Consider the following 23,379-nt stretch of genomic DNA (forward strand, 5'->3'; position numbering starts at 1 on the left):
AGTATATAATTTATTTACTAAATATACATATATAATAAATATATAAAAATATATGAAATATATACTAATAAAATACTAATATAAAAAATAAATACTAAATATACATATTTAATAAATATATAAAAGATATGAAAGATATACTAATAAAATACTAATATAAAAATAAATGCTAAATATACATATTTAGTAAATATATAATCTATAAAATACACCCAAGTGCTACCTCCTACATGAGATCTTTCCTGATCCCCCTCTTGTGCCTCTTCTGATCAGAAATTGGCATTTTAAAAAGTACATTTCATGTTTGCTTATATGTGTCATGTTATTCTCCCTCCTAAAAAAATTAAAAGTGAGGTCAGCTGAGTGGCTCCGTGGATTGAAAGCTAACCTAGAGATAAGGGGTCCTGGGTTCAAATATGAACTCAGACACTTTCTAGCTATGTGACTGTGGGCAAGTCACTTGACCCCCATTGCCTAGCCATCACTCTTCTGCCTTGGAACCAATACACAGCACTGATTCTAAGATGGAAGGTAAGGGTTTAAAATAGTAATCTTCTTGATGGAAGTGACTCTCATTTTAGACTTTGTATCCCTACCATCTAGGTGCTTAAAACATTTATAATTTTATTTATTTATTAAAATATGTCAGCTATATAAGGAACACTGAAATTGAAGGACACCCAAAAGCAAAGGAGGAGGTAAATGATGAATAGGATTAGAGTGCAACACATGTCATACAAAAAAGTCATCAGAAAGATACATGGCCAGAAAAGAATGGAGGCCAGGCTTGGGGGAAGAAGAAAAGAAAACCAGAAATCCATCACTTCTGGTGGACCTGCTATGGACAGTTATGGGAGGAAATTGGCAAGAATCACACAGGAGAAGAATATCTATACCACTGACCAAATGGACTACTCACACCTATGAAATCACAGATCAAATCATTTTTACACATGTTCTCACCATTACTTTGTGAAAATGGAGCTCTTCATGATCCTTCTCTAGCATCTCTAGGTTATTTTATCAAACCTAATTACCTTGGGCCAAGAAATGAGGTAATTTTGTATGATAGTCCACTTCTCAGTAGTGGGATGCACATTTGTTCATTCATTCAACAATTAAGTCCCTACCACATGTAATACCCAGTAGTAGTAAAAAAAAAAAAAATAAGACTTCACCTGCCCCTAAGAAATGTATACTCTAGTAGGATATACTCTATATTGAAAGTTAAGTATATAACATTGCATTTGGATAAATGTAAGAGTATTGCACACTTTTGGTCTCCATAGCACTAGGCATATACTTAACTTGAATTTGAGTATCTTAGCCTCAAGGCCAACACAGTTTGAGATAATTACTTTCCTTATCTAATCAGACCCATTAAGTAGAATAATAATAACTGACATTTGTATAAACTTTGTAGCTTACAAAGTATTACATAGTTTTATACATATTTTCCCTTTTTATCTTGCAACAATCCTGTGAGGGATTTTTTTACAGATGAGGCTATAAAGAAATAGGGCCTCAGTTTCCTCAGCTCTAAAATGAGAGAGGTAGATAAAATGACCTCAGTGGTCCCTTCAAGCTCAAGAGTGATGATAATGCTGATGATGGTGATGGTGGTAATGATGATGATGAAAGAGAAGAGAAATTGAAACTCAGAGAGGTTAGTAACAAATACCAAAAATCACTCAGATCTTCTGACATTAAATTAAGTATTCTTTATACCATAAGATAACTGCCTCCCAGAATAGGTTTAGGATCTACTCATTTGTATTTTTTAATTGTTTTATGCTGAACCACTAATATATGCCTCATGTTCAGTTCATTAGTCTATTGCCTTTAAGAAAATATGCTATGGCTCTGAACCGCTTCTGAACCAGGACTCCATAATGTGATTAAGAAGCAATTATACTTATTTTTTCATAATGTAGTCATTTTGTGCAAGTAGCCATTTTTCTACAAGCAACATCAAGTTGGGGTTCAGAATTAGAACCCCAAAGAATCCAGGGGTCAGTTAAAAGACCGTTGGGGTAGCACTATATGAGGAGGTGGATCCCAGGCAAACTAGTTCAGTCCTGAGCATGGGTGAGAGAGTGAAAGGAGGTTTTGGGTACTCTCTACTGAACCCTTGCAATCTACTTCAGGATTGAGATTAGCCTGAATCCTCTGAGCTATATCCCGCTGTTCCAGTCTATCTCTATTACAACCTGTATTTTGCAGCTTTTATATTTCATCAATTGCCATCATCTTCTACAAATCATCTCTGAAAAATATAGCCACTTAACATCATATGATCAAACTAGCCCTATCATCTGCAAGCTAGAGAGCAGAAGTTGTAGCCAAGCTGAGTGTGGAACCTCACCAGAGGCTTTCCCTGAAAGGGGGATGGCCTAATTCCTACTCTATAAGATTTAGTATTAATTTTCCTTGAAACCTCTGTCCTTCCCCACCATTCCTAAGTTCCCAACATCCTCTGTTAATATCCTCCTTAGTCAATTAAAGAAATTACTAGTTACAAGAAGCAGTTGTCATCTTACTGTTCAGACCAACTTCACTCCATGGAATTCTCCATATTTGTTAGGAGTTGGCAGTTAGGAGTGGCTCCCAGCTGTAGGAGATCTTCATAGGCTTTCCACACAACTTTAAGCCTGTGAATTTATTATCTCTAACTAGAGATATCTTCAGTATTGGCTATTACCTTTCATGCCATATTTATCATCTAAATATATATAGTTATAATTTCCAAAGGAGCCATTGGGCCTGGGGCCCTCATCGTGAAGGACTCTCTAAGCTCTTGCCTGCAGGGGGTTTGAATTGCTACTGGCCCCAACAACTGCCCAACCCCCCACAAGCTGTGCTGTGGAGATGCCTGTCATTTAGCAGCCTGAGAACAACCTTTACAATAGTTTTTTAGGAATCATTCTCCTAAACTTATGGTCTCATTTCAAGTTTGTGCCTATACCCTAATGTTCTTGTTCTCAGCTATTGAAAAAGACAAGCTCAAACGAATATTTCCTAAGTAGAGTTGAAAGAAATGCTGCTTGACATCCATTTAGGAGGAAAGAAAGAAATTGTCCAAGGTAGGCATTTAGCCTAAACTTTCCTATTTTCTTAATATATGCTATTGGTAGAACTCAACCGAAAGGTAAAGTATTATTTTTGAGGAAGCTTATTTTTAGAAAAAAAGACTATTATTGGGGGGGGGGATCTCAGGAGTATTTAGTTTGCTTTGGATTTATTTGTTTACATATCATCTCCTCTATTAGAGTGTAAGCTCCTTGAGGGTAGGGACTATCATTTGCCTCTTTTTGTATCCCCACTATTTTGTACAGAGCCTGACACAAAGTACCACTTAAGAAATCTTTGTTGTTGACTAATCAGTTCATAGAAAGGACTTCAAAATCCAGCTAGTACATACCTGAATAAGAATTGTTTCTACCACACATCTGACAAATGACAATCCACTCTCTTCAATTGAAAGTTTCCAAGGGAAAAGAAACCTACCACTTCCTTAGGTAACCCATTTCACCTTTGAGTAGGCAGTTTTTCCTTACCTCAAACCTAAACTTGTCTATGAGTAATAGCTATTCTAAACTTCTATTTCTGCCTTTTGGGTCCAGGAACTAACCTGATCTCTCTTCAAATAATGACAGCCTGTCAAAGACTAGAAGGAACTACTGGCCATATCATGTCTTCCTTAAGCCTTCTCTCAGCTAAACTGATCCTTCTAAGGCATAATATCAAGGCCCTTTATTATTTTTTGTTGTCATCATATACTTTCCAGTTTATCAGAGCACATACAGGCCAGAGAAGAGTAACATTATCACTTCTGTTGTCCTAGACCAGTGGTTCCCAAACTTTTTTGGCCTACCACCCCCTTTCCAGAAAAAAATATTACTTAGCCCCCTGGAAATTAATTTTTTTTATTTTAATAGCAATTAATAGGAAAGATAAATGCACCTGTGGCCATGACTGCTTCCCTGGATCGCTGCAGCACCCACCAGGGGGAGGTAGCACTCACTTTGGGAATCACTGCCATAGATACACGATGGCCCTCTTAACATCTAAGATGGAATTCTTTTTTTTTTTTTTTGGCTACTATATTATATTGTTAACTTACATTTAGTTTTTGGTCCCCCATGCCAAATCTTAGGTGAAATATCTAGCAATGTTTTATACTTATACTATTATTATTTTAAATAAGTATGACATGTCATCCATACAAACTTTATTATCTATGATTCAGCCAGTATTATAAGTTTTCAAGACCTTTTTGACTCTTGATTCTGTCATACAGTATGACAGCTATCCCTCCCAACTTTGTGTCTTCTACAAATTTGATAGAGATGTAGCCTTTGCCTTTTTCCAATTCAACAACATGTCAAGCACCATAGGGCTAATCATAGATCCCTGGAGACATCTTTCCAGGATGTTATTGAACCATTAATAATTACTCTTTGCATCAGACCATTGTATTAGTTCTGAACTCACCTATCCTCTGACCTAAATATCTCCCATCTTTTAAACAAGCTTACTGGACTACATAAACCTTGGCTCATTCTGAGATTTAGTACTTCTAGTATTATTCTTATAGAACTATGTCATAATTTTATTTATCCTCCCTTGCCTACCGTTATTTTCATCTTCTGAACAAGTATTTTTAAAAGTTTAAGTTGTTGATTTTTCCTATCTATCCACAATGATCTCTTTTGACAACTCTCTTTTTGTAAACTTGAGAACTGATTATATATCTACATATAGATATATATCTTCATAATTTAAGTCTATAAAAACTTCCATCCCTCCAGAGATAACTTTTCCTACAGAATTCTGGTCCATAGGTTCCTATATATCTTTGCTCTGAACTCTTTTAAATCTACTTTCCCCAAAATTAGAATATATATGTATGTGTGTATATGCACACATACATATGTATATATACACCAGATTTATGCTCAGTTTTCTTTTCCTCTAACAAATTCTAAACTATGGTAATGACTTCCTACCAAGGTTCTCATTATTACCACCTAGCAACCAATCCCTTCTTATTGGTGGGAATCAGATCAAGAATATAGATTCCCCTTGATAGTTCAGTGACCTTTTGAAGGATGAAATTATAATTGAAGCAATCTGAGAAATTATTAGCTGTTATGATTTTGGCAGATCAAGAGCTCCAACAGTTATCCAGATAATTGAAGCCCATCACTGCTTCTATATTGTGCTATCTCAGGTGGTTTCATTGCCTCCACTTCAGGAAGGACTTCATCTATGTTCCTTAGCCACAGTTGTTCACTTGTCCCTTTCTGTTCTCTGTCACATTCTTTTATACTTCAATCTTCTTACACAATTCAAGATTCCTTTCTCAATTTTCTTTTTTTTGTAATCAATCACCCTTATTCCACTTAAAGTAACTCAGAAAAAGATGTTACCGTGATATTTTTATCAGATTAGGTACCTCTCTTCAGAATCTAAACATCCAGGCATACAGCCTACTTAATCAATTTGGAATGAGTGAAATCCATTGGCTGAAATGAAATGATGAAATGAAACAAGAAAGTTCATTAGAATTAGCTAAAGAGATTGTCATGCCCTAATAGTTTCAGATAAAAGAGCAAGGAATTTTGGAGCCCAGGATTCAAGTGCCTGGCCAACTCAGTGGTAAAAAACCAGGCCCCTGAAATGGAATCACTTAAGGGAGAAAAATCTTTGTCTCCTCCAACATCCTTCCCAAACCAGAGGAAGACTGTTCCAACTTCCAAGGGACCAGAAGACTTGGACTTTCTATGGACAACCAGTCAGCCTCCCTAGAAATAGATGATGGCTGTGTTTGCATGAGGAACTGAAATAAACTAGACACAAAGAAAAGGCATCTTCAGACTCCCCTAGGGGTCCAGCAGAAAGCTACACCATAGCTAAAGAGCCTTGTGAGGGCTTCATGAAGGGGAGAAAAGTACTTCTAACAAAAGGGCTTCTTGGAGTTGTGAATTACCATCTTTGTCTAAGCTTGAGGCTGGACTCTGTATGTGCTTGTGGAAGACTGTCTCCCTAGCTTGAGAGGAAAGGATTGGTACCATATCTTCTGATATACAAACTTAATAAACAGGCCTTTCAAAATGCTAATTGTCCGGCTGATTAATTTCAATAAATAATAATTTTAGGAAGCACACCAGTTGGGGCTCATGCACTACATTACCCCTAATCTTTCAGGAAAAGGTTTTTCTAGAACCCTGAGATAGTGTAGTAACCTTTATCTAGGGACCAACCTAATGTATCAGTATAAGTGGAATTTGTGACAGTAGTCCCAGATCATATGCTACATTTTTTCCCAATTGAAGCTTGTTTTTTAGAATCATTTCTTTCTCCTTGATAACTTAAAAAGTATAGAGAGGCATTCTTCAAGCCTACTTTACTATTTTTTAAGAGAGAAATCCATGCATAGTCATGGCAGAAATATTAAAAAACATATTTTTGATGTAAATTTCTGAAGAATCAACCCAGCCTTCCATGTTTGCTTGAATGAAATCCTCAATCCTTTGTCATCCTTCCTGGTAACTTCCTGGAGAAAATTGCTGTGCATGAGTACTTGCGAGACGTTCAATCCTGGACTTTTCAGTGTTCTCACTGCATTGAATGCAAACAAACACGTTGTTTGCACCTGAACATCTTTACCTAAATTCCTTTCCATTGTCTAACCTTCTATCTTATCTCTTATCTTCTCTTAAAAATTTTCCTTACTTATTTTTCTTTTCAAAACATACTATTGGGGGCAGCTGGGTGGCACAGTGGACTGAGAACCAGGCCTAGAGACAGGAAGTCCTGGGTTCAAATCTGGTCTCAGATACTTTCTAGCTGTGTGACCCTGGGCAAGTCACTTAACCTGCATTGTCTAGCCCTTACCGCTCTTCTGCCTTGGAAGCAATATACAGTATTTATTCTAAGATGGAAGGTAAGGGTTATTTAAAAAAAAAACACACAACATACTATTCTCTCACCTTTAGTCCTACTAAATTTCTCCTTCCCAATTTCAGTCTCTAACTTTCTTCACAATTGAAAAAGCCAACCTCCAATTCTACCCCAGAATTCCTTCTCCTTCTAACTTCTCCTTCAATTTAAATCCTGCTTTTCTTCTTTACAATCTTCTCTCACCCAGGCCCAAGTAGAAGGTAAACATCCTTTCTCCCTAGTGATTGCTGTGACTCAGTTATACTTAACCCCAGTATTTCTCTGTACTCCATATTTTGCGTCTGTGATTGCCTTTTCTGCCTGTTCGGATATAACCAAAATTTGTTTTTACCTATATTTATCTTTACTATCTGTTCCCACAAAGCAACTTTGTTTTGTAATCTTCCATGAAGTTTACAGTTTGTTTCAAATTGAATCAAATCAGAAAACCTCCTGGGGCTGATGCTTTTTAATGTCTTGTTTATTTTGTGGCAATAGTACTACTTTGGGTAATAGTCTTAGGAAAAAAATGTGTTCACTTGTACCACAGAACTAAATCCTGAACCCTGGGGAGGTTTCCTTTGTTTATCACACTGAAACCATAGCTGAAAATAAGAATCTAATTTTAGTGATGTCTTAGGACCAACTTATTTTACTCAAGTGTTTTGGGAGACATTTCTAAAGTATAGAAATGCATTTGTTTCAAATTATAGTTTATAAAACCCCATGGTTCTCTTTGCATAGTTATTATACTGCTAACTTAATCACAGTTTATCATTCAAAAGTTAAAACACTGAGATTTTTCCTTAGCTGTTTTGAAATGTACCTTTAATTTGATCTTAAGGAATAGAGACCAAATGAAGATGCATGACAAATGAGTGGAAATTAATTCTGCCGAGTGCTTTTGTGTTCAATTTTTCTCCCATTAATGTGGTCTTATTTCAAACCTATATTTCTTGGAAATGACTAATAGCCAATGGAGAGCCACACAAAAAGGCATTCAAAAAATCACATACTTTTACATTATTTTGCTCACATATTTTTATAACCTTTTCTGTCTGTTGAGAAGCTCAATGGCCAGGCCTTTGTGGCAGTTTCAATGCAGTAGATCCAGATCTGAGGGCTGTTATTCATATTGGTTGTTCTGGGAGAAACTGATGATGGAACACAAAATTTATTACATTGTCTTTTATTATTATTATTATTAATGCTTTAAGTTTTATTAAGTTCTTATAAGACCAGTTAGAAGACAAAAAGCAATTTAAAGAAAATGAATGGTGTTGTAGTCCCAGGTTAGTCGTGTGCTTCCTCATTGTATGTACAATGACTTTTTTTTAAATTTCAGGGAAGTTGAAAGAATGGAACCTTATTTTATATGGGACAGCTGAGCACCCTTACAATACATTTAGCTCCCATCAATCTCGGTCAAGGATGCTGGAGATTTCAACTCCAGAGCTTGAACCATCCAAAGCTGCTTTGTTTCATAAACAAGTGGAAGCCACAGAGGATGAGGAAGATTATACAGGTAAAGGCTTAAGGAGGAAAGACATTTTAAGTAATTGTAACTTAAAATGTGGGAACTATTCTTTTCAAAAGGTGGGTGGTGTAATTTTTCCTTCTTTTTTTCTTGGAAATAATAATGATGATGATTTGCACTTATACAGCTCCTTCCATCCAAGGCTCTCCTAATATTTTACAGACAAGTAAGTATTCTACAAACAAGTAAGTACTTCCCAACCTTTCCCAAATGGAGAAACTGAAATATGATAGTCCCATCATGTACTTACTGTCACCCCATTTCCTTCCAAGGATCTTATTTTCATTTTTAACTTCAACTTCAGCAATTCCTTTCCCATGTGTGTCCCTTAATGCCCATTAGTGCCTTTCCTTTGAAATAACCATCAACTGTATATGTATCTTGTATGTACCTAGTTATTTACATATCTCCCCCGTTAGAATGTGACCTTCTTGAAGACAAGAACTGTGTTTATTTCTCTTCCTATTGGCACTTAGCATTGTGTCTAGCACACAGTAACATAATAAATGCCTCTTGACAGACTTTCACTTTCAAAATGAAATCAACTTTTAAAGCCACAGTAAAGAAGTATATATGGTGTATTTGTCTGAACCCATTTGCCATAAGAAAGTTTTTGTTAAAACAGAAGAATGGATTCAGCAATAATAGCCTTACAGAAGGACTAATAAAAGATTGATTGTGGCCTCTGGAAGGATTAAGTCAACAGATACTGATACTATATAAGGAAAGACATAAACATTTTACAGGATGTTATAGAAAATGCCTCCTGCTATTACTATAGTCATACTAGTAAAAATATTTTCAGCTCTGCTTAGATTTGATAGTGTGCCTGTCTTTAAATTGCTGTGATGGTGCCAAAGCTAATCAGTTTGGAGGTCAAATATATAACAAGTATGTGAGGAGGAAAGGGAATTCAAACTTTGATAAGGAGGTTTCAGTTTCTTACATTTAATTACAATCTTTGGTCTAGTGACAGTAGATAGGTAATGGATACGATGCATTAAAATCTTGGGCAACACTTTTTTATTTAATGAAATTCTATGTCCTTTGCTTTTGAGACTTCACTAAAGTGAGAAACTGGGTTGCCCTGATTTTGCAGATTTTCCTTAAACAAATATTATGAATGCTTGATAAATTATGGAAGATATTTAAGCATATTGATGTTTAAATTATGCAATGTCTTTCTGAAAAAATAGCAAAATTGAGAATTCAAAACTCTGTGAATGATTCACTTAATGTATTCTGGCTTCAACTGGTACCTATCAAGCATAAATTACTGTTGACTTAATTTTAAAGTTTCACATATCCTGCCTTTAAAACAGCATTGCATTAAACATGCCATAATCTACTATGAGATTCTTTATAAATTATGACAAAAATAAATAATTCCTAATGAGCAACTGATTTTTCCAAAAAAATATACTTCTAACTTTGACTTTATATGCTATATCTGCATTATAATACCATCCTTGACAATTCTTATCCTGGTACTTCAATTACTAAACTCCTTTGAATGGAAACCATCACAGTGCTACCATACTTAAAAAACTTTCTCCCTACTGTTTTGGCAGTGTTTGAATGCAATTTTCATGGAAAACATAATATTTTATTGTTATGTGAAGGTTGATAGATATTTTTTAATTTTTAAAATTTTTTTTCCTTGGTTACATGATTCTTGTTGTCTCCCTCTTCTCTTCCCCACCCCCAAAGTTGATAAGTAATTCCACTGGGTTATACATATATTATCACTCAAATTCTATTTCCTTATTATTCATTTTTAAAATGGAGTAATCTTTTAAAATCAAAACCCCAAATCATATACCCATATAAAGAAGTGATAAATCATATGTTTTCCTTCTGCATTTCTACTCCCACAGTTCTTTCTCTAAATGTGAGTAGCATTCTTTCTCCTAAGTCCCTCAGAGTTGTCCTGGATCATTGCATTGCTTTTAGTAGCAGAGTTAATTACATTTGATTGTCCCACAATGTTGTTGATAGACATTTTTGCAAATTATCTCAAATATCTAATTAGGTAACTTACCTTGTCATAGGATAAAGCAAAATCTATTTACAGAATGATTGGGAACTGTCACAATGCTTCTTGATTTAAGCTTCCTCAACTTAGCCCAGAATAAAGGAGAAATTGATCAGCTAACCAGTCAGCAAACTTATTAAGTCCCCATGGCATAGAGGGCACTATAATTTGGTGCTTTGGGGAATTTAGATTTTGGAGGAACTTTCAAACTAATGTGGGAAAGAAGATAAACATAAATAAATGCAAACACAAGTAGCAAACGTTCTCACACGCCTAATTTTAGAAGTTTGACAAAGAAAGGTAAACAAATGCTTAGTGATTGGGGAGCTATGGAGGTAACCAAAGCCAGGTGCTTTTTATCATGGAAGACTTTGTGAAGGAGGTGAATCTTAATATTTGAAAACTTGAGTTGTTTTCAGTCAATTAATAAAATGTTATTCTAATTTGGTTCCCAAGAATTTATCAAACCTCCTCAGGTTTCAAAAGAGGATTTGTATTCTTTAACCTGAGCTATCCAGTTTGGTTATGTAGGCTGGCAAAATTATTAGGATAACTCAAACTTTTCTTTCACATTAAAAAGAGTAAAACAAAGCCTTAAGCAGATTTGTCAAGAGCTCTCTATGTGACATTGTCTCTGCAACTTTCCTTCTCTCTCATACCTTAAAATATGCTCTTTGACCCCCATGTAATAGACATTTCATCTGCAGGTATTAGAGAATTTCAAGGAATTATCCCTTGCTTCTATCTCCTTCCCTCCATTCCCTCCCAACCCTCTGTCCCAGTTATAATTGAAGAAAGAGGTCATTTTTATCAGACACAGTCATTCTCTTAGCACTGTAAATGAGGCGGGCCCAGAAAATGGCTGTTTCTCATCTCTGTCAATACTGCTGCAGTAGTGATGGTCTATGATGCTGAAAAATGTAGACAAATAGCCAAAGAATGCATAGAATGAGCTCAATAATCTAAGCAAATGTGTTTTCCAATCCACCCACAAACTGGAAACAATTGCACAGTGAAACAGGGATTTGAATTAAAGGCATTTTCAAATGATAACACCACAAATTGGCTCAAAGTGATATTGAGCAAGTAAAGAATAAAATCTCTTATCGTGAGTGAAATTAGAATCAGTCCCAAAGCAATCTGAAACTACATAAAAGTTAAAGGGAGAAAAGAAGTCAAATAAATGATAAGCACTGGAAATTGCAGGGGGAACTGAAAATAATATAAAATGTCTACCTGTCTTAACTAGAAACCTTGATGGGAAAGGCTGGAGGGAAAGGGAGTATAAGGAGGGGGACAAGAATAACAGTATATAGAGATTTCTCCAGGGACCCAAAAAAAAAGTTTCAAAAAGAAAAAAATGGGTGGGAATTTAGGAAGGAAAGAATTCATGATGGAGAATTTGGAAAATCAACAATGTTAAACCTAAAGGGAAAGAGTGAAAATATACATGGGTAGTGTATCAAGATCTGGAAACTTTTTAAAGATGATGTAAAAAATAAGGACTTTGTTTTCCAAGGCAAAATGGTCCATTATTGGCTGGATAAAATAGGGACATTTTTCTTTCCTCACATTCCCCTGGGAAATTTCTGCCTCCTTTCTGTGTCTGCATTAACTTCTCCCCAACAGCTAAAAATAATAGTTTGCATTTATAGAGTGTTTCCCCTCCTAAAAGCTCAAAGGCCTTAATAATGTACTATTTAGCTTCTCTTCATATCCCCTAGGAATCCTATGAGTCAGGTATGTATATATAAACTTCCAATAAGGGATGGGGGAGAAAAAAAATCCTATCAAAACTGGCTCAAGCACCATGCCTGATAGGTTAATAGCTTGCAGCTTTGTCAGACCAGAAGGAGAAGAGAATTTTCTGTCATCTATAAAAATGCTATATCCTAAGTGTTCCTAGAGTTTAAAACCGATGACAATCTCTGCTCCACTCATAGGGTGGCAAAAAAAAAAAAAACCAAACTATTGCTAGAAGTTGTCAGGGGACAGTTGATCTCTTTGTCATTTTTGTGTCATAATTCCAACAATGTGAAATTTTGAGACAGTCTCTCCAGGATACCAACAGTAATAAGAAAAGCAATATTTAATAAGTACCTACTGCATGCAGAGCCTTGTGCTAAACACTAAGGAGATACAAAGATAAGATCAAGGACCTCTGAATCTAATAGGAGAATAAGACACTAAAAGAGGTAGCTATAATGCATAGTAATAAATGAAAATGTATTAGAATTAGAGTAGTACTCTATGGGGTCTCAAGGGAAAAATTATTATAAATGAAAGGGATTAGGAAAGGCCTCTGAAGGAGAGAGCATTTAAGCTGAGCTTTAAAGGATGGGTACTACTCTTTGCCAACAAAATGCCAGATGGGGTCACAACAGTCGGACACAACTGAAATGATTCAAGCACAACAACCCTACTCTCAAGGCATAATTTTTTAATGATGGTCTGAGTTACTCCTTCTAATTGGCTGACCCTTGAAAATAATTAAGAAAAACGCAGGGCTATAGCATTTTCCATGGCTTCTTTGCCTTTGGGAAATTAATCAATACTGTGATGATGAACCAAATCTAAGAGTTGAAAAGGACTCATAGAACTCACCCAACCCATACCTGAATTGGTTATCCTCTTTACATGATCTACAAGAAGCTGTCATCCAATTACCTTTTTTAATTAGCTCATTCCATTTTGGGATAGATGTGGATGTTAAGAAGTTTTCCCTTGTATCATGCCAAATTTTACCTCTTAGCAAATTGCCGCCTATTCCTCCTGATTTAGCCTCTGGGGCCTAAGAGAACAAATCTAACTTTTCTTTATGATAATCCTTCAAATACTTGAAGACAGCTATTGTTATGGGAGTTTTCCAGCCTGAAATCTTTGAAGCCCAAGAAGGATCTCATCCACCAGAATGTTCAAATTACTTGAGATCAAGTAAAGTGAGTAACCAAACTGAAAGGAAAAGGCACTAAGGAAGGCTGTACCCCAATAGCAGCTTCAACCTCTTAGGATACAGATTGGGTTTTTATAACTTTTTAATCTTGCTTGGAGTATATAATAGCCAATCAGCAGCATCCTGACCCAGGAAAAAATTGGGGGAACATGTGCAAGCTTTGGAGATCACAGTAGTTGTTAAAGGTCAGGTGAGTTCTGTGGTAAAATGCCTTTCTCTGAGGTTAGTCTTATCAGAATTTTCCACATTGATAGCAAATGTCTAAGATAACAAAAGCATCTTTTAAAAATAGAATCATTCTTGTTCTTCCTGTTGTTGCCAAGAAGGAGAAAGTGAAGTGTAAATCCAGTTGGTCTCTTTCCTTGGTCTCAGAGGTTACTTTATCTAGAGAGAACATGTTTTCCCCCAACTCACAGTACTCATATTCATCTTCCTCCACACTAATATATGTGGTCTGGTTGTTTCAGTTGTGTCTGATTCTTCGTGGCCCCATTTGGAGTTTTCTTGACAAAGATACTAGAGTAGTTTACCATTTCTTTCTCTAGCTCATTTTAAAGGTGAGGAAACTAAGGCAAACTGGGTGGAGTTTCTTCATCCCCACGATCAACATCAGTGAGATCCTTCAACCAGTTTCATATAGCATCATCTCCAGTCCCTTTACCATACTGGTCACCTTAGTTTGCATATTATTCATTTCCTTCCTAAAATGAGGTACCTGGAAATGCATATAATACCATCAAACAGATCTGTCCCAGCCACTATCATTAACTTTTTCATTCAAGACATCATGCCCTTTAGTGAAGCCCAAGATCAGCTTAGCTTCCTTGACCATCGTGTCCAATGTTCACTCAGGTTGAGCTTGTAATCCACTAAAACCCCCAGATCTCTCATAAAATTATGAGGTTCAAAGGGCATGAGAAATCAGCTCATCCAGCCCCTTCCTCTATGCAAGACCACACCCAAACTATCCCAAACAAATGAAAACCCATCCTCTTTTTTTATAAGGCAATTTCATAACCTCCCTTGTTAAATCATTCCAGTGATTAACAATCTTCTCTTTCAGTGAAGCTTTCCTTCCATGGACACTCCTGCCTCTGCATGCCTTTGCCCATGTTGTTTTCCCTGCTTGAATATCACACAATCTTCCCTGTTTCTCTGATTCTGCCCCCCACCCATATCTTTCAAATCCCAGCTAAAGTCCACCTTTTCTATGAAAACAATACCAATTGCTCTGGCTCACAATTCTCCCTCTAAATTCCTATAACACTTAATATTTCTACCTTCCTATGCCATTTTCACATACATATATATATACATATATATGTGTGTATGCATGTGTATATCTATGTATATATGTTTGTGGAGAGAGAGAGAGAGAGAGTCCAGACCTGTGATTTCATTGAAATAGGGAGCTCCAGATGAGAAAAAGACATTCTTTGATGTATAATCTTAGAGTTAGCAAGGCCACTGAGACAGACATTCACTATATGATTTGTTTGGCTCACATAGACAGTATGTACCAGAAGCAAAACTTGAACACAGGTCTTTATGACTCAGGCCAGTACTATATTCATTATATCACATCTTACTTTTTTATATGCTGCCTTTTATTGTTAGTTTATCCTTACAGATAAACAGTGTTTATCTGTAAGATCCTTGGGGGAAGAGCACAAATATTTCTTTATACTCATTGAAATTCTTTGGTGCCTTGGATATAGTAGGTGATTAGTATTTAGTAATCATAGATTGATTCAGCTAGTTAATGTGTATGCAAAAAAAGTGGCCAGATCAGTCTTTTTCTGATCATCTTGAGCCTTTGATGTCTGGGTTGGATGTTCTTCAGAAAGTTGTTTTATTGCCAGAAGTCATCCCTATGAATGAAAGAAACTCTTTATTTCTTTAAGGTGTGTGTCATCCAGAGTGTGGTGATAAAGGGTGTGACGGACCAAAAGCTGACCAATGCTTGAACTGTATCCATTTTAGTCTCAGAAGTATCAAAACTGGCAGGTAATGGATGAGAAATTCCTTTTTTTATTTTTCAGGGTTCAGCAGTATAAAATGAAACATAATTTTGCCAAGTTTGTTTGTTTTTTTTAGATGAATCATAAATCCAAAGCAAGGCTAAGAAGATGACCAATTCTACAAATTTCCAACTTTACATACTCTTTACAGTAGATCCTGAATAGTACTGACTCTGGTTTCCAAGTATCTGGGTAAAGATTCTTCTCAGATGCTGAACTTTTCCCTGTGACCTTGGGCAAGTCAATTAATCTCCCTAAGCCTCAATGACTTTATAAAATATGGGATTGGCCCAGATGACCTCTGAGGTCCCTTTCAGCTCAAGATTTAAGATCCTCTGACCCTGCACCCAAATAATCATTTCCACATGAGCAAGTGCCCAAGTGCTGGGCTTTTCACAGGATCAGGTTCAGCAACATCTTTCCAAAATGCCCCAGGAGAAATAATGCTGCACCCTAAAAGCTTGCCATTTTGTTTTCCTTAAGTAATTAGAGAAAGAACTTAATTGCTTTTGAAAAATACCTGGGCAGAAGGTGACAAATGTTGAGTAAGAATAAGCTTTAATATTCTTTTGGCCTGAATTAACCCAGTGCCCACAGAAGAAAATTTAACCAGTGATTAACTGCTTTGGAAATATATTCAAGTGGCATGTAGAAACCAGAAAAGGATCAGAAGTCAATTCTGATATATCCAAAGTCTGAAAATTATTACAGAATAATAGATTTAGAGCTGCAATAAGAGGTGTTTGAAACCCATAAAACTCAACTTTGGCAAGAACCAGATTTAAATGTAATTGGGAAATGTCTAACAAAATTAACTGAAATATGATATAACATAGATAATGTTAATTTGAGGTTTTCTAAGCCAGTATGCAGCCTGCAGGATTCCATTTCTTTCTTTTTTTTTTTTTTGACACCACTGATGGTGACATAGGCTCTTAGATGTAAATATCCTCAGAGGTCATCTAGTTCGATTTCTTCATGTTACAGATAAGGAAAATGATATTGAAGGAAGTTAAGGACTTGCCTAAAGGAGCCCACAGGTAATAAAGGGCTGAATCACAATTCAAGCCCAGGTCATCTGTCTCTCAAAACCCAGTACTCTATACTACAGCATCCTATCTGTATAAACTGGGAAGTATTTATTTGAGAGATTGATTTTTTTTTAATTAATTTGTTTGTTCCAGTAAAATACCTAATTAACTCCCTTCCTTCCTCCCCTCTCCCCCTTCTTTAGAGAAGGCATCATTTGACAATAAGAGATATATATATCAAACTATGTCTTACTTATTTCTATTTATCCATTCTTTCTGTGGAGATGGACGTACACAAGCAATTTTTCAAACAGCGTTTCTTTTGTTGTATATAATGTTCTCTTTGTTCTGCTTGTTTTGCTTTTCATAATTTCAAGCAGGTCTTTCCATGTTTTTCCAAAATTAACTTGTTTGTCATTTCTTACAGCACAGTAGTATTCCTTCACAATCATATGCCACAATTTGTTCACCCATTCCTCAGTTGACGGACATCCCCTCAATTTCCAGTTCTTTGCCACCACAAAGAGAACTGCTATAAATATTTTAGGAAATATCAGTTCTTTTCCTTTTCCCCTAATCACCTTAGGAAATAGGCCAAATAGTGGTATTACTAGGTCAAACAATATTCACAATTTCATAACTCTTTAAGCACATTTGAGGGATTGAGGCCTATGTTCTTTAATTTTCTGAATTTTGGTTTCAGAAATTGTTTATAATTAAAATGTTGAATTTTTACTAGACTTACTAGTAGCAAGACAGCTACCACGTAATAGTTCACAGGTAGTATTCTTTTCCCTAGCAGTTGGAAAGGTTGGTGAATCTCACCTATGGACCCATAAACAGGTGCATTTTATTTTTCTCAAGAATATACATTACACTTATTCTACTTCTCAAGGGTTTTGTTAGTCTTTCCCTATTTCAGTTTCTTTCCTTCTCTTTTCTGTTTCCCATTTTCTATCTATTCTAGCCTGCTCTTTCCTCTCATGGATCCTTACGACGTACAGCCTACATTTACCCTAGGCACTGCCCATCCAAGTTTCTTCACTACTGACCATCTGTTCATTGACTTCCACAATGGGTCTTGCTCAGGTCATCTGTTTACCTAATATGGGCAGCTGTCTGTGGTTGGTAGACAAGATAGTCTGAGCTCTAATAATAGGTGTGTCTTCTCCAGGCAAAACATCCCTGAGATAAAACTCCAGAGTTTCTTTCTCTTCAGGGAATAGGAAATGAAAATCTCTCCCTCTTGTAAGAACTGTCTTGATTGACCTGTACAAGAAACAACCTCTAGTTAATTAAGAAAAAAGCCCCCAAGAACTTCTACTTGGATTTAAAAAATAAAAAACCTTCCAATTGTGTTTTGCTGAGGTAACTACAGTTTGTGTTTCAAAATTCATTCTTGGGGGTCTTATTTCTAAAAGATTATGTGTGTCGCTGATTGATGCTTTTGAACACATAATTCCCTTTCCTTAAAATGGAATTTTTTGATCCTGTATATATCCCAATGTGTAGATGACTAAAATATGGAATGCCTTTGTTATGCTATACTCAGTGCTGCTGCGGTGCTTATGGAGTCTTCCTCTTTCACAGGAAATGTGTGAATGTTTGCCCATTGGGATACTTTGGAGATTCTATGTCAAAGAGGTGTCGAAGGTGCAGTAGAGGATGTGAGACCTGCATGGGCAGGAGTCAGAATCAGTGCCTGTCCTGTAGACGTGGCTTTTACTACCATCAGGAATTGAACACCTGTGTGACTCTGTGTCCAGCTGGCTTTTATGCTGATGAAAGTAAGTGGAATCATCTTTAAGTGTATGGAAGACATGCTTGACCACAAAGAGTTAAAAAATGCTGAAGTGATCTTTATATGGGTATATGATTGGGGGTTTGGATTTTTAAAGATCTCTATTACAAAAATGAACAATATAGAAATGGGTATTGAGCAATAATACATGTATAATTCAGTGGAATTGCTTGTCAGCTCCGGGAGGGGGAGGGAAGAGGGGAGAAAGAAAAAATGAACCATGTAACTATGGGAAAATATTCTTAATTAATTAATTAGTTTTTAAATACTGAAGTGACTCTCAGATATTCAGGGACTGATCATCCTCCATCTTTGGGTCTTCCAAGTGCCTTACTAACTTCCCACTGTTCATTCATCAGAAAGAAGGGAAAGGTTGTCAAATTAGCCAAATATTACTTGCTAAAAATTGGTATAAAGATGTACCTAGGGAAAGAGGTTTGAACTATACCTAAGATCAGGTTTTTGTGTAATTTATGGACTTAATATGTATCAGGCTAGTGGCTGCTGATGAAAGACAATTTAGTAGATTTGAATGAATGAAAAAAGCAGTTATTTAGGTTCTTCTTGTGTACCAGGTACTGTGCTAAATGCACTGGGAATACAAATAGGTTATTTAGAAAGGAAACAATCAAGTCTTGCAGTTTGAAAATTTTAATTTATTCTAACTAGAGCAGGAAGGGAAGGGAATAACCATTTATGTAGTACCTACTATGTGCCAGACACTGTTAAACATTTTACAAATAGTATCTCATTTAAGCAAATGAGATACTATTTGTAAAATGTTTTTACAGTTGGGAAAACTAAGGTAAACAAATGTTAAGCAATTTTTCCAGAGTCACATAGTTAATAAGTGTCTGAGGCTGGATTTGAATTCAGATCTTCCTGACACCAGGCCCAGCTCTTTATCCATTATATCACCTATTTACCTGAAGGACTTTGCCATAGGTTCTCTGACCTCATGTCTATTTGCCTACTTTACATGGACTCAGATTCAGGTAAGAAAACAGAAATACAAAGTGGTACACTGATTTGCCCAGGATCACACAGCTAGAAAGTGTCTGAGGTGAGATTTGGACCCATATTTTCTGATTTCAAGTACACTGAAGTATCTTCTCCAATACCCTGCATTTTAATATTTTAAAATATATTGCTTGGTTTTAGAAGTTGCTACATGAGGAATAGTTTTACTATCAAAACTTTGAAACTTTGGAGGATTTTTTTATAGACACTGTGCAGATTTTATTTACATTCTTTTCTCCCATTTCTTTTCTTCTCCATCTATTCTTCTGTCCCCAAATCCCTTTACCCTCTTTTCTGTTGTCTTCTTTTGTACAGGTCAGAAATATTGCTTTAAATGTCATCCAAACTGTAAAAAGTGTATTGATGAACCAGAAAAATGTACCCTATGCAAAGAAGGATTCAGGTAAAACACTGGCTTTGAGCATGAAGAAATTGGCTTCAAAAAAACTTAGGATTTCAGTGGTTTTCACTATTTTTAGTTTCTATCATTTAATTTCTAATGTTTATTCATTAGTTCCTAAAGTTATGGTTCCAGCAACCCCAAACTATTTCAGTGTAAGAATTCTTGGTCCATTTAAATTCATGCTTTCATTGTGCAATTATGGTGGGGATTTTTAAGAGTGGAAATTAAATGAAATTAGTTAAAACAATGGAATTTTTATGAATTTTGGGAATCAGTAAAATAAATTTCCTTATCAGAGTATAATATTCTGTTCAGTGGGAAATAATGAGGAGGAACAAGCTCCTATTCTTTTGAGTGATTTGATTTCCACCCACCATCACTACATCACTATAAAGAGCAAACCAATTTAGAGCACAAAATCTTCCTTTCCCCATCCCTTCCTTCTCTCCTGTTTGGTTTATCTCTCTTCTCCCTTACATTTTTCTTCCCTCATTTTCCCCACCAATCCCAAAGGGGCTGGTGGGTGAGTCATAGAAACTTTCCTTAAAACTACACTAAAGGCATGAGTAATTTTTTTACTTGAAATTACCTTCCAATTTGTTTAGCTAACTAATGTGACAAGTATTCATTATTTGCTGGTTCCTCAAAAAAACCTCAAAGCTAAGAGTATTTTTGAAAAGAGTTAACATTGATTTATGTTGCAGATATTCCAATTATAAAAATATTAGAGTGTTGGAAGCAGTGTTGTCTTTATTAAAAGGAGTTGGCAGTCACCTAGGTAGTGTGATTGGAGGAGCAATGGTAAATTTTTGTTTCCCCACACTCAAAATATCTCCATACCTACATGTGAAGTGCCTGAAATCTTGCTATCAGCAATTCGTTCCTTCTCCAAATAGTCTTCTATTTATAATAGAGTTCTACTTCCAAGAAATAGCAGGTTCAATCACTAACACTTTGGATGTGAATTAGATTACCATATTACCATATTTTCTTCTAGTGGAACAAATTGGGTTGGTGGACAGGGACACCTATCAGCCTTGAATGTCTTTTTTGTTTGTTTGTTTGTTTTGTTTTGTTTAGTTTAGTTTTGTTTAAAAACCTTACCTTCTGTCTCAGAATCAAGACTATGTATTGGTTCCAACGTAGAAGAATAGTAAAGGCTAGGCAATGGGAGTTAACTGATTTACCCAGGGTCATACATCTAGGAAGTGTCTGAGGTCAGATTTGAACCCAGGATTTCCCAGTTCTAGGTCTGGCTCTCAATCTACTAAGCTATTTAGCTACTTTGCCCCATCTTGAGAGGATATCTTGAGAGGAAAATGAGGAGAGAAAAGTGAAAGGAGATAAGAAATGAGGCAAAATGATATGAGTGCCAAAGATAAATTTCACCTACTTCATAATTTGATTAGGACCTGTTCCTACTAGGAAAAGTCCATGGGATTTAGAGCAATAATTTAGTTCTATGGCCAACTGAGGCTTTAAGTCACACAGGTAATAACTAATCGAGCCAGTATTCAGAGCTAGGTCTTCTGGCTCCAAATTTGGTGCCATTTCAACTGTACAAGACAAGTTTCACAGTAGGTGAACCTCTTAAGGAGGTTTTTGCACATATAGTGGACCCCTTAGCGAGTCTGCTGAATATTATGGATCCTTTTTCATAATAATGGTTTTAAATCCATTTTAAAATATATATATAGGATTGCAAAGAAAATCAAAGGCTGTTAAAAAATAAAGATGTAATTTTTTTTCTTATCCAAGGTTACAGACCCCTGCCCCATTCTCTATCCACAGACCCCTTGGGGATCTATGTGGACTTTTGCTTTCTAGTTTGTCCATCTAACTATGGCACAGTCAGACAATAAGGATGAACAGAGAACAAAGAGAATATAAAACAGAGAGGGGGAAGAGGACATGATGTGAGGAAAAAAAAAAAGAAAAAAGGCAAATTCAGTTGTCAGTTGGCTGATTCAGCTAGTAAAGGCAAATAATCCCAGGATTTGATTGTACTCTATATCTGCCCTAAAACCTTGGCTAAGAAGGTCTCCAGAGAGCAACAGTGTCTTAAGGTCTCCCATTCTCTGAATCCCATTTCCTAAATTGGTCACTGAAGAAGACAAGGTGGCTTCTGAAATATATCAATCGATCCTGCCTATTTCCCAGCATTGCACTGTTAGGAGAAATGCTGAAATGACTGGGAACATCCTGGTGACCTTGTATCCTGTTCTGAAGGCATATTTGAGAAAGGTTAAGTTAGATGTTCAATTCCTTGCATTTTGTAGTAGGAAGAAAGTGGCCTCTCTAACAATAGCTACTTTCCAAAAAATAGAAACAGCAGTGCTGGAGATGACAGGCTTTTCAGAAAGAAAAGCAAAAATTGAAAACGTTGTCAGCCATAATCCACAGAAAGCTGTCTTTTATTGTACAATATCCTTTTTAAGCTATGACTTCAAATCATCCCTGTCATGTTAAAGCAGTTAGAGACCCAGCAGTAGCTGCTTCCCCTAGACTGTCTGGCTCTTCAGGAGACTAAATTGTAAGAAATGTTACATGTGGGAACCTTAGTTATTAAAGGCATGATTTAACTGCCAGTCACAATGACCCCATGCTATGACAAGGAAAAGACCTCTGTGTTCTTACTTAAAATACTTGCTGTCACTGGCACACAAACATGTTGTGGCAAAGGAGCTTTTTCATCTGAAGAAGTCACAAAAACTCCTTGATGTTAAATACAAGTGCCTAGATTTGACATATCCCAGAGTGATATCTTAACATGTTCAGCTACAACATTTAGCAATTTCACCATAATCCTGGCCACTGAAATAGCAGAGGAAAGATTCTATGTCAATACTGTATAGCACATGCCAGGGTAATAAAGATACCAACAAAATTGTGTGAAAATTAGAACTGTGTCAAAGAACTTACCTAATTGAGTCTAGAGAGTCATAACTCAGTCACATGATCATGATTCGTATGGTGTTACTCTTTGGGAGGGAGACATTTGGAGGCCCAATATTTTAAAAGAAATTAAACTTAAATCTTCGAGTTTTGACAAATATGACAAGAAGTAGCCGGACTTCTCAAGTTGTCTTTCATTGGGCATTTAACAAATATTTTTTAAGTACCTCCAGAGAGCAGGGAAGGTGGTGTGCTTGGGGGTAGGGTAGATGTTTAACAAATGTCAGTATTATGAGTCCTGCCCTCCTAGAACTTTTTGTGTACTAGGGAGAAAGATACTTACAAAGACATATACTATTGGAGGCAGAAGTGCAGTCAGATCTGTGATTTCATCTGCAGAGGGATCTGCTATTATAGAAAATCCCTGAACCAATGCATATCATCAATTTCTAGACTTAGAAAGTAGGGCATTGGAAAGTGGCTTGCCCACAGTCACACAGCTAGAATGTGTCAAAGGCAGTACTTGAATGCAGAATCTCCCTGATTCCAGGGCTAGCCCTCAATTTACTATACCATGCTGCCTCTCTTTACACAATATTACACCAAAAATATATCAGAAGTATCAGATGAAATGGCATGTGAAATCCAACCATCCAATAGAGAAAGTTGTTACCAAATAGGGAAATCAGATGAGGATTCTCAATGGAAGTGGCATTTGAGTTGGATATCAAAGGAAGA

At 36.2% G+C, this 23,379-nt stretch overlaps 1 protein-coding gene across 3 annotated transcripts in view; it reads left to right on the forward strand.

The window, feature by feature from the left end:
* PCSK6 (proprotein convertase subtilisin/kexin type 6) overlaps window positions 1-23,379 on the forward strand; it is a 266,121-nt gene that overhangs the window by 213,806 nt on the left and 28,936 nt on the right. For 2 of the 3 annotated variants that reach the window (XM_044665405.1, XM_044665407.1), the window contains 5 exons: window positions 8,291-8,470; window positions 8,610-8,648; window positions 15,375-15,477; window positions 18,113-18,309; window positions 19,659-19,746. In XM_044665405.1, coding sequence (XP_044521340.1) covers window positions 8,291-8,470; window positions 8,610-8,648; window positions 15,375-15,477; window positions 18,113-18,309; window positions 19,659-19,746 — 607 coding nt within the window. The remainder of the gene's footprint in view (window positions 1-8,290; window positions 8,471-8,609; window positions 8,649-15,374; window positions 15,478-18,112; window positions 18,310-19,658; window positions 19,747-23,379) is intronic. The other variant, XM_044665406.1, reaches the window with a different exon arrangement.

Source organism: Gracilinanus agilis, chromosome 2 (genome assembly GCF_016433145.1).
Source record: "Gracilinanus agilis isolate LMUSP501 chromosome 2, AgileGrace, whole genome shotgun sequence".
NCBI classification, from domain to species: Eukaryota; Metazoa; Chordata; class Mammalia; order Didelphimorphia; family Didelphidae; genus Gracilinanus; species Gracilinanus agilis.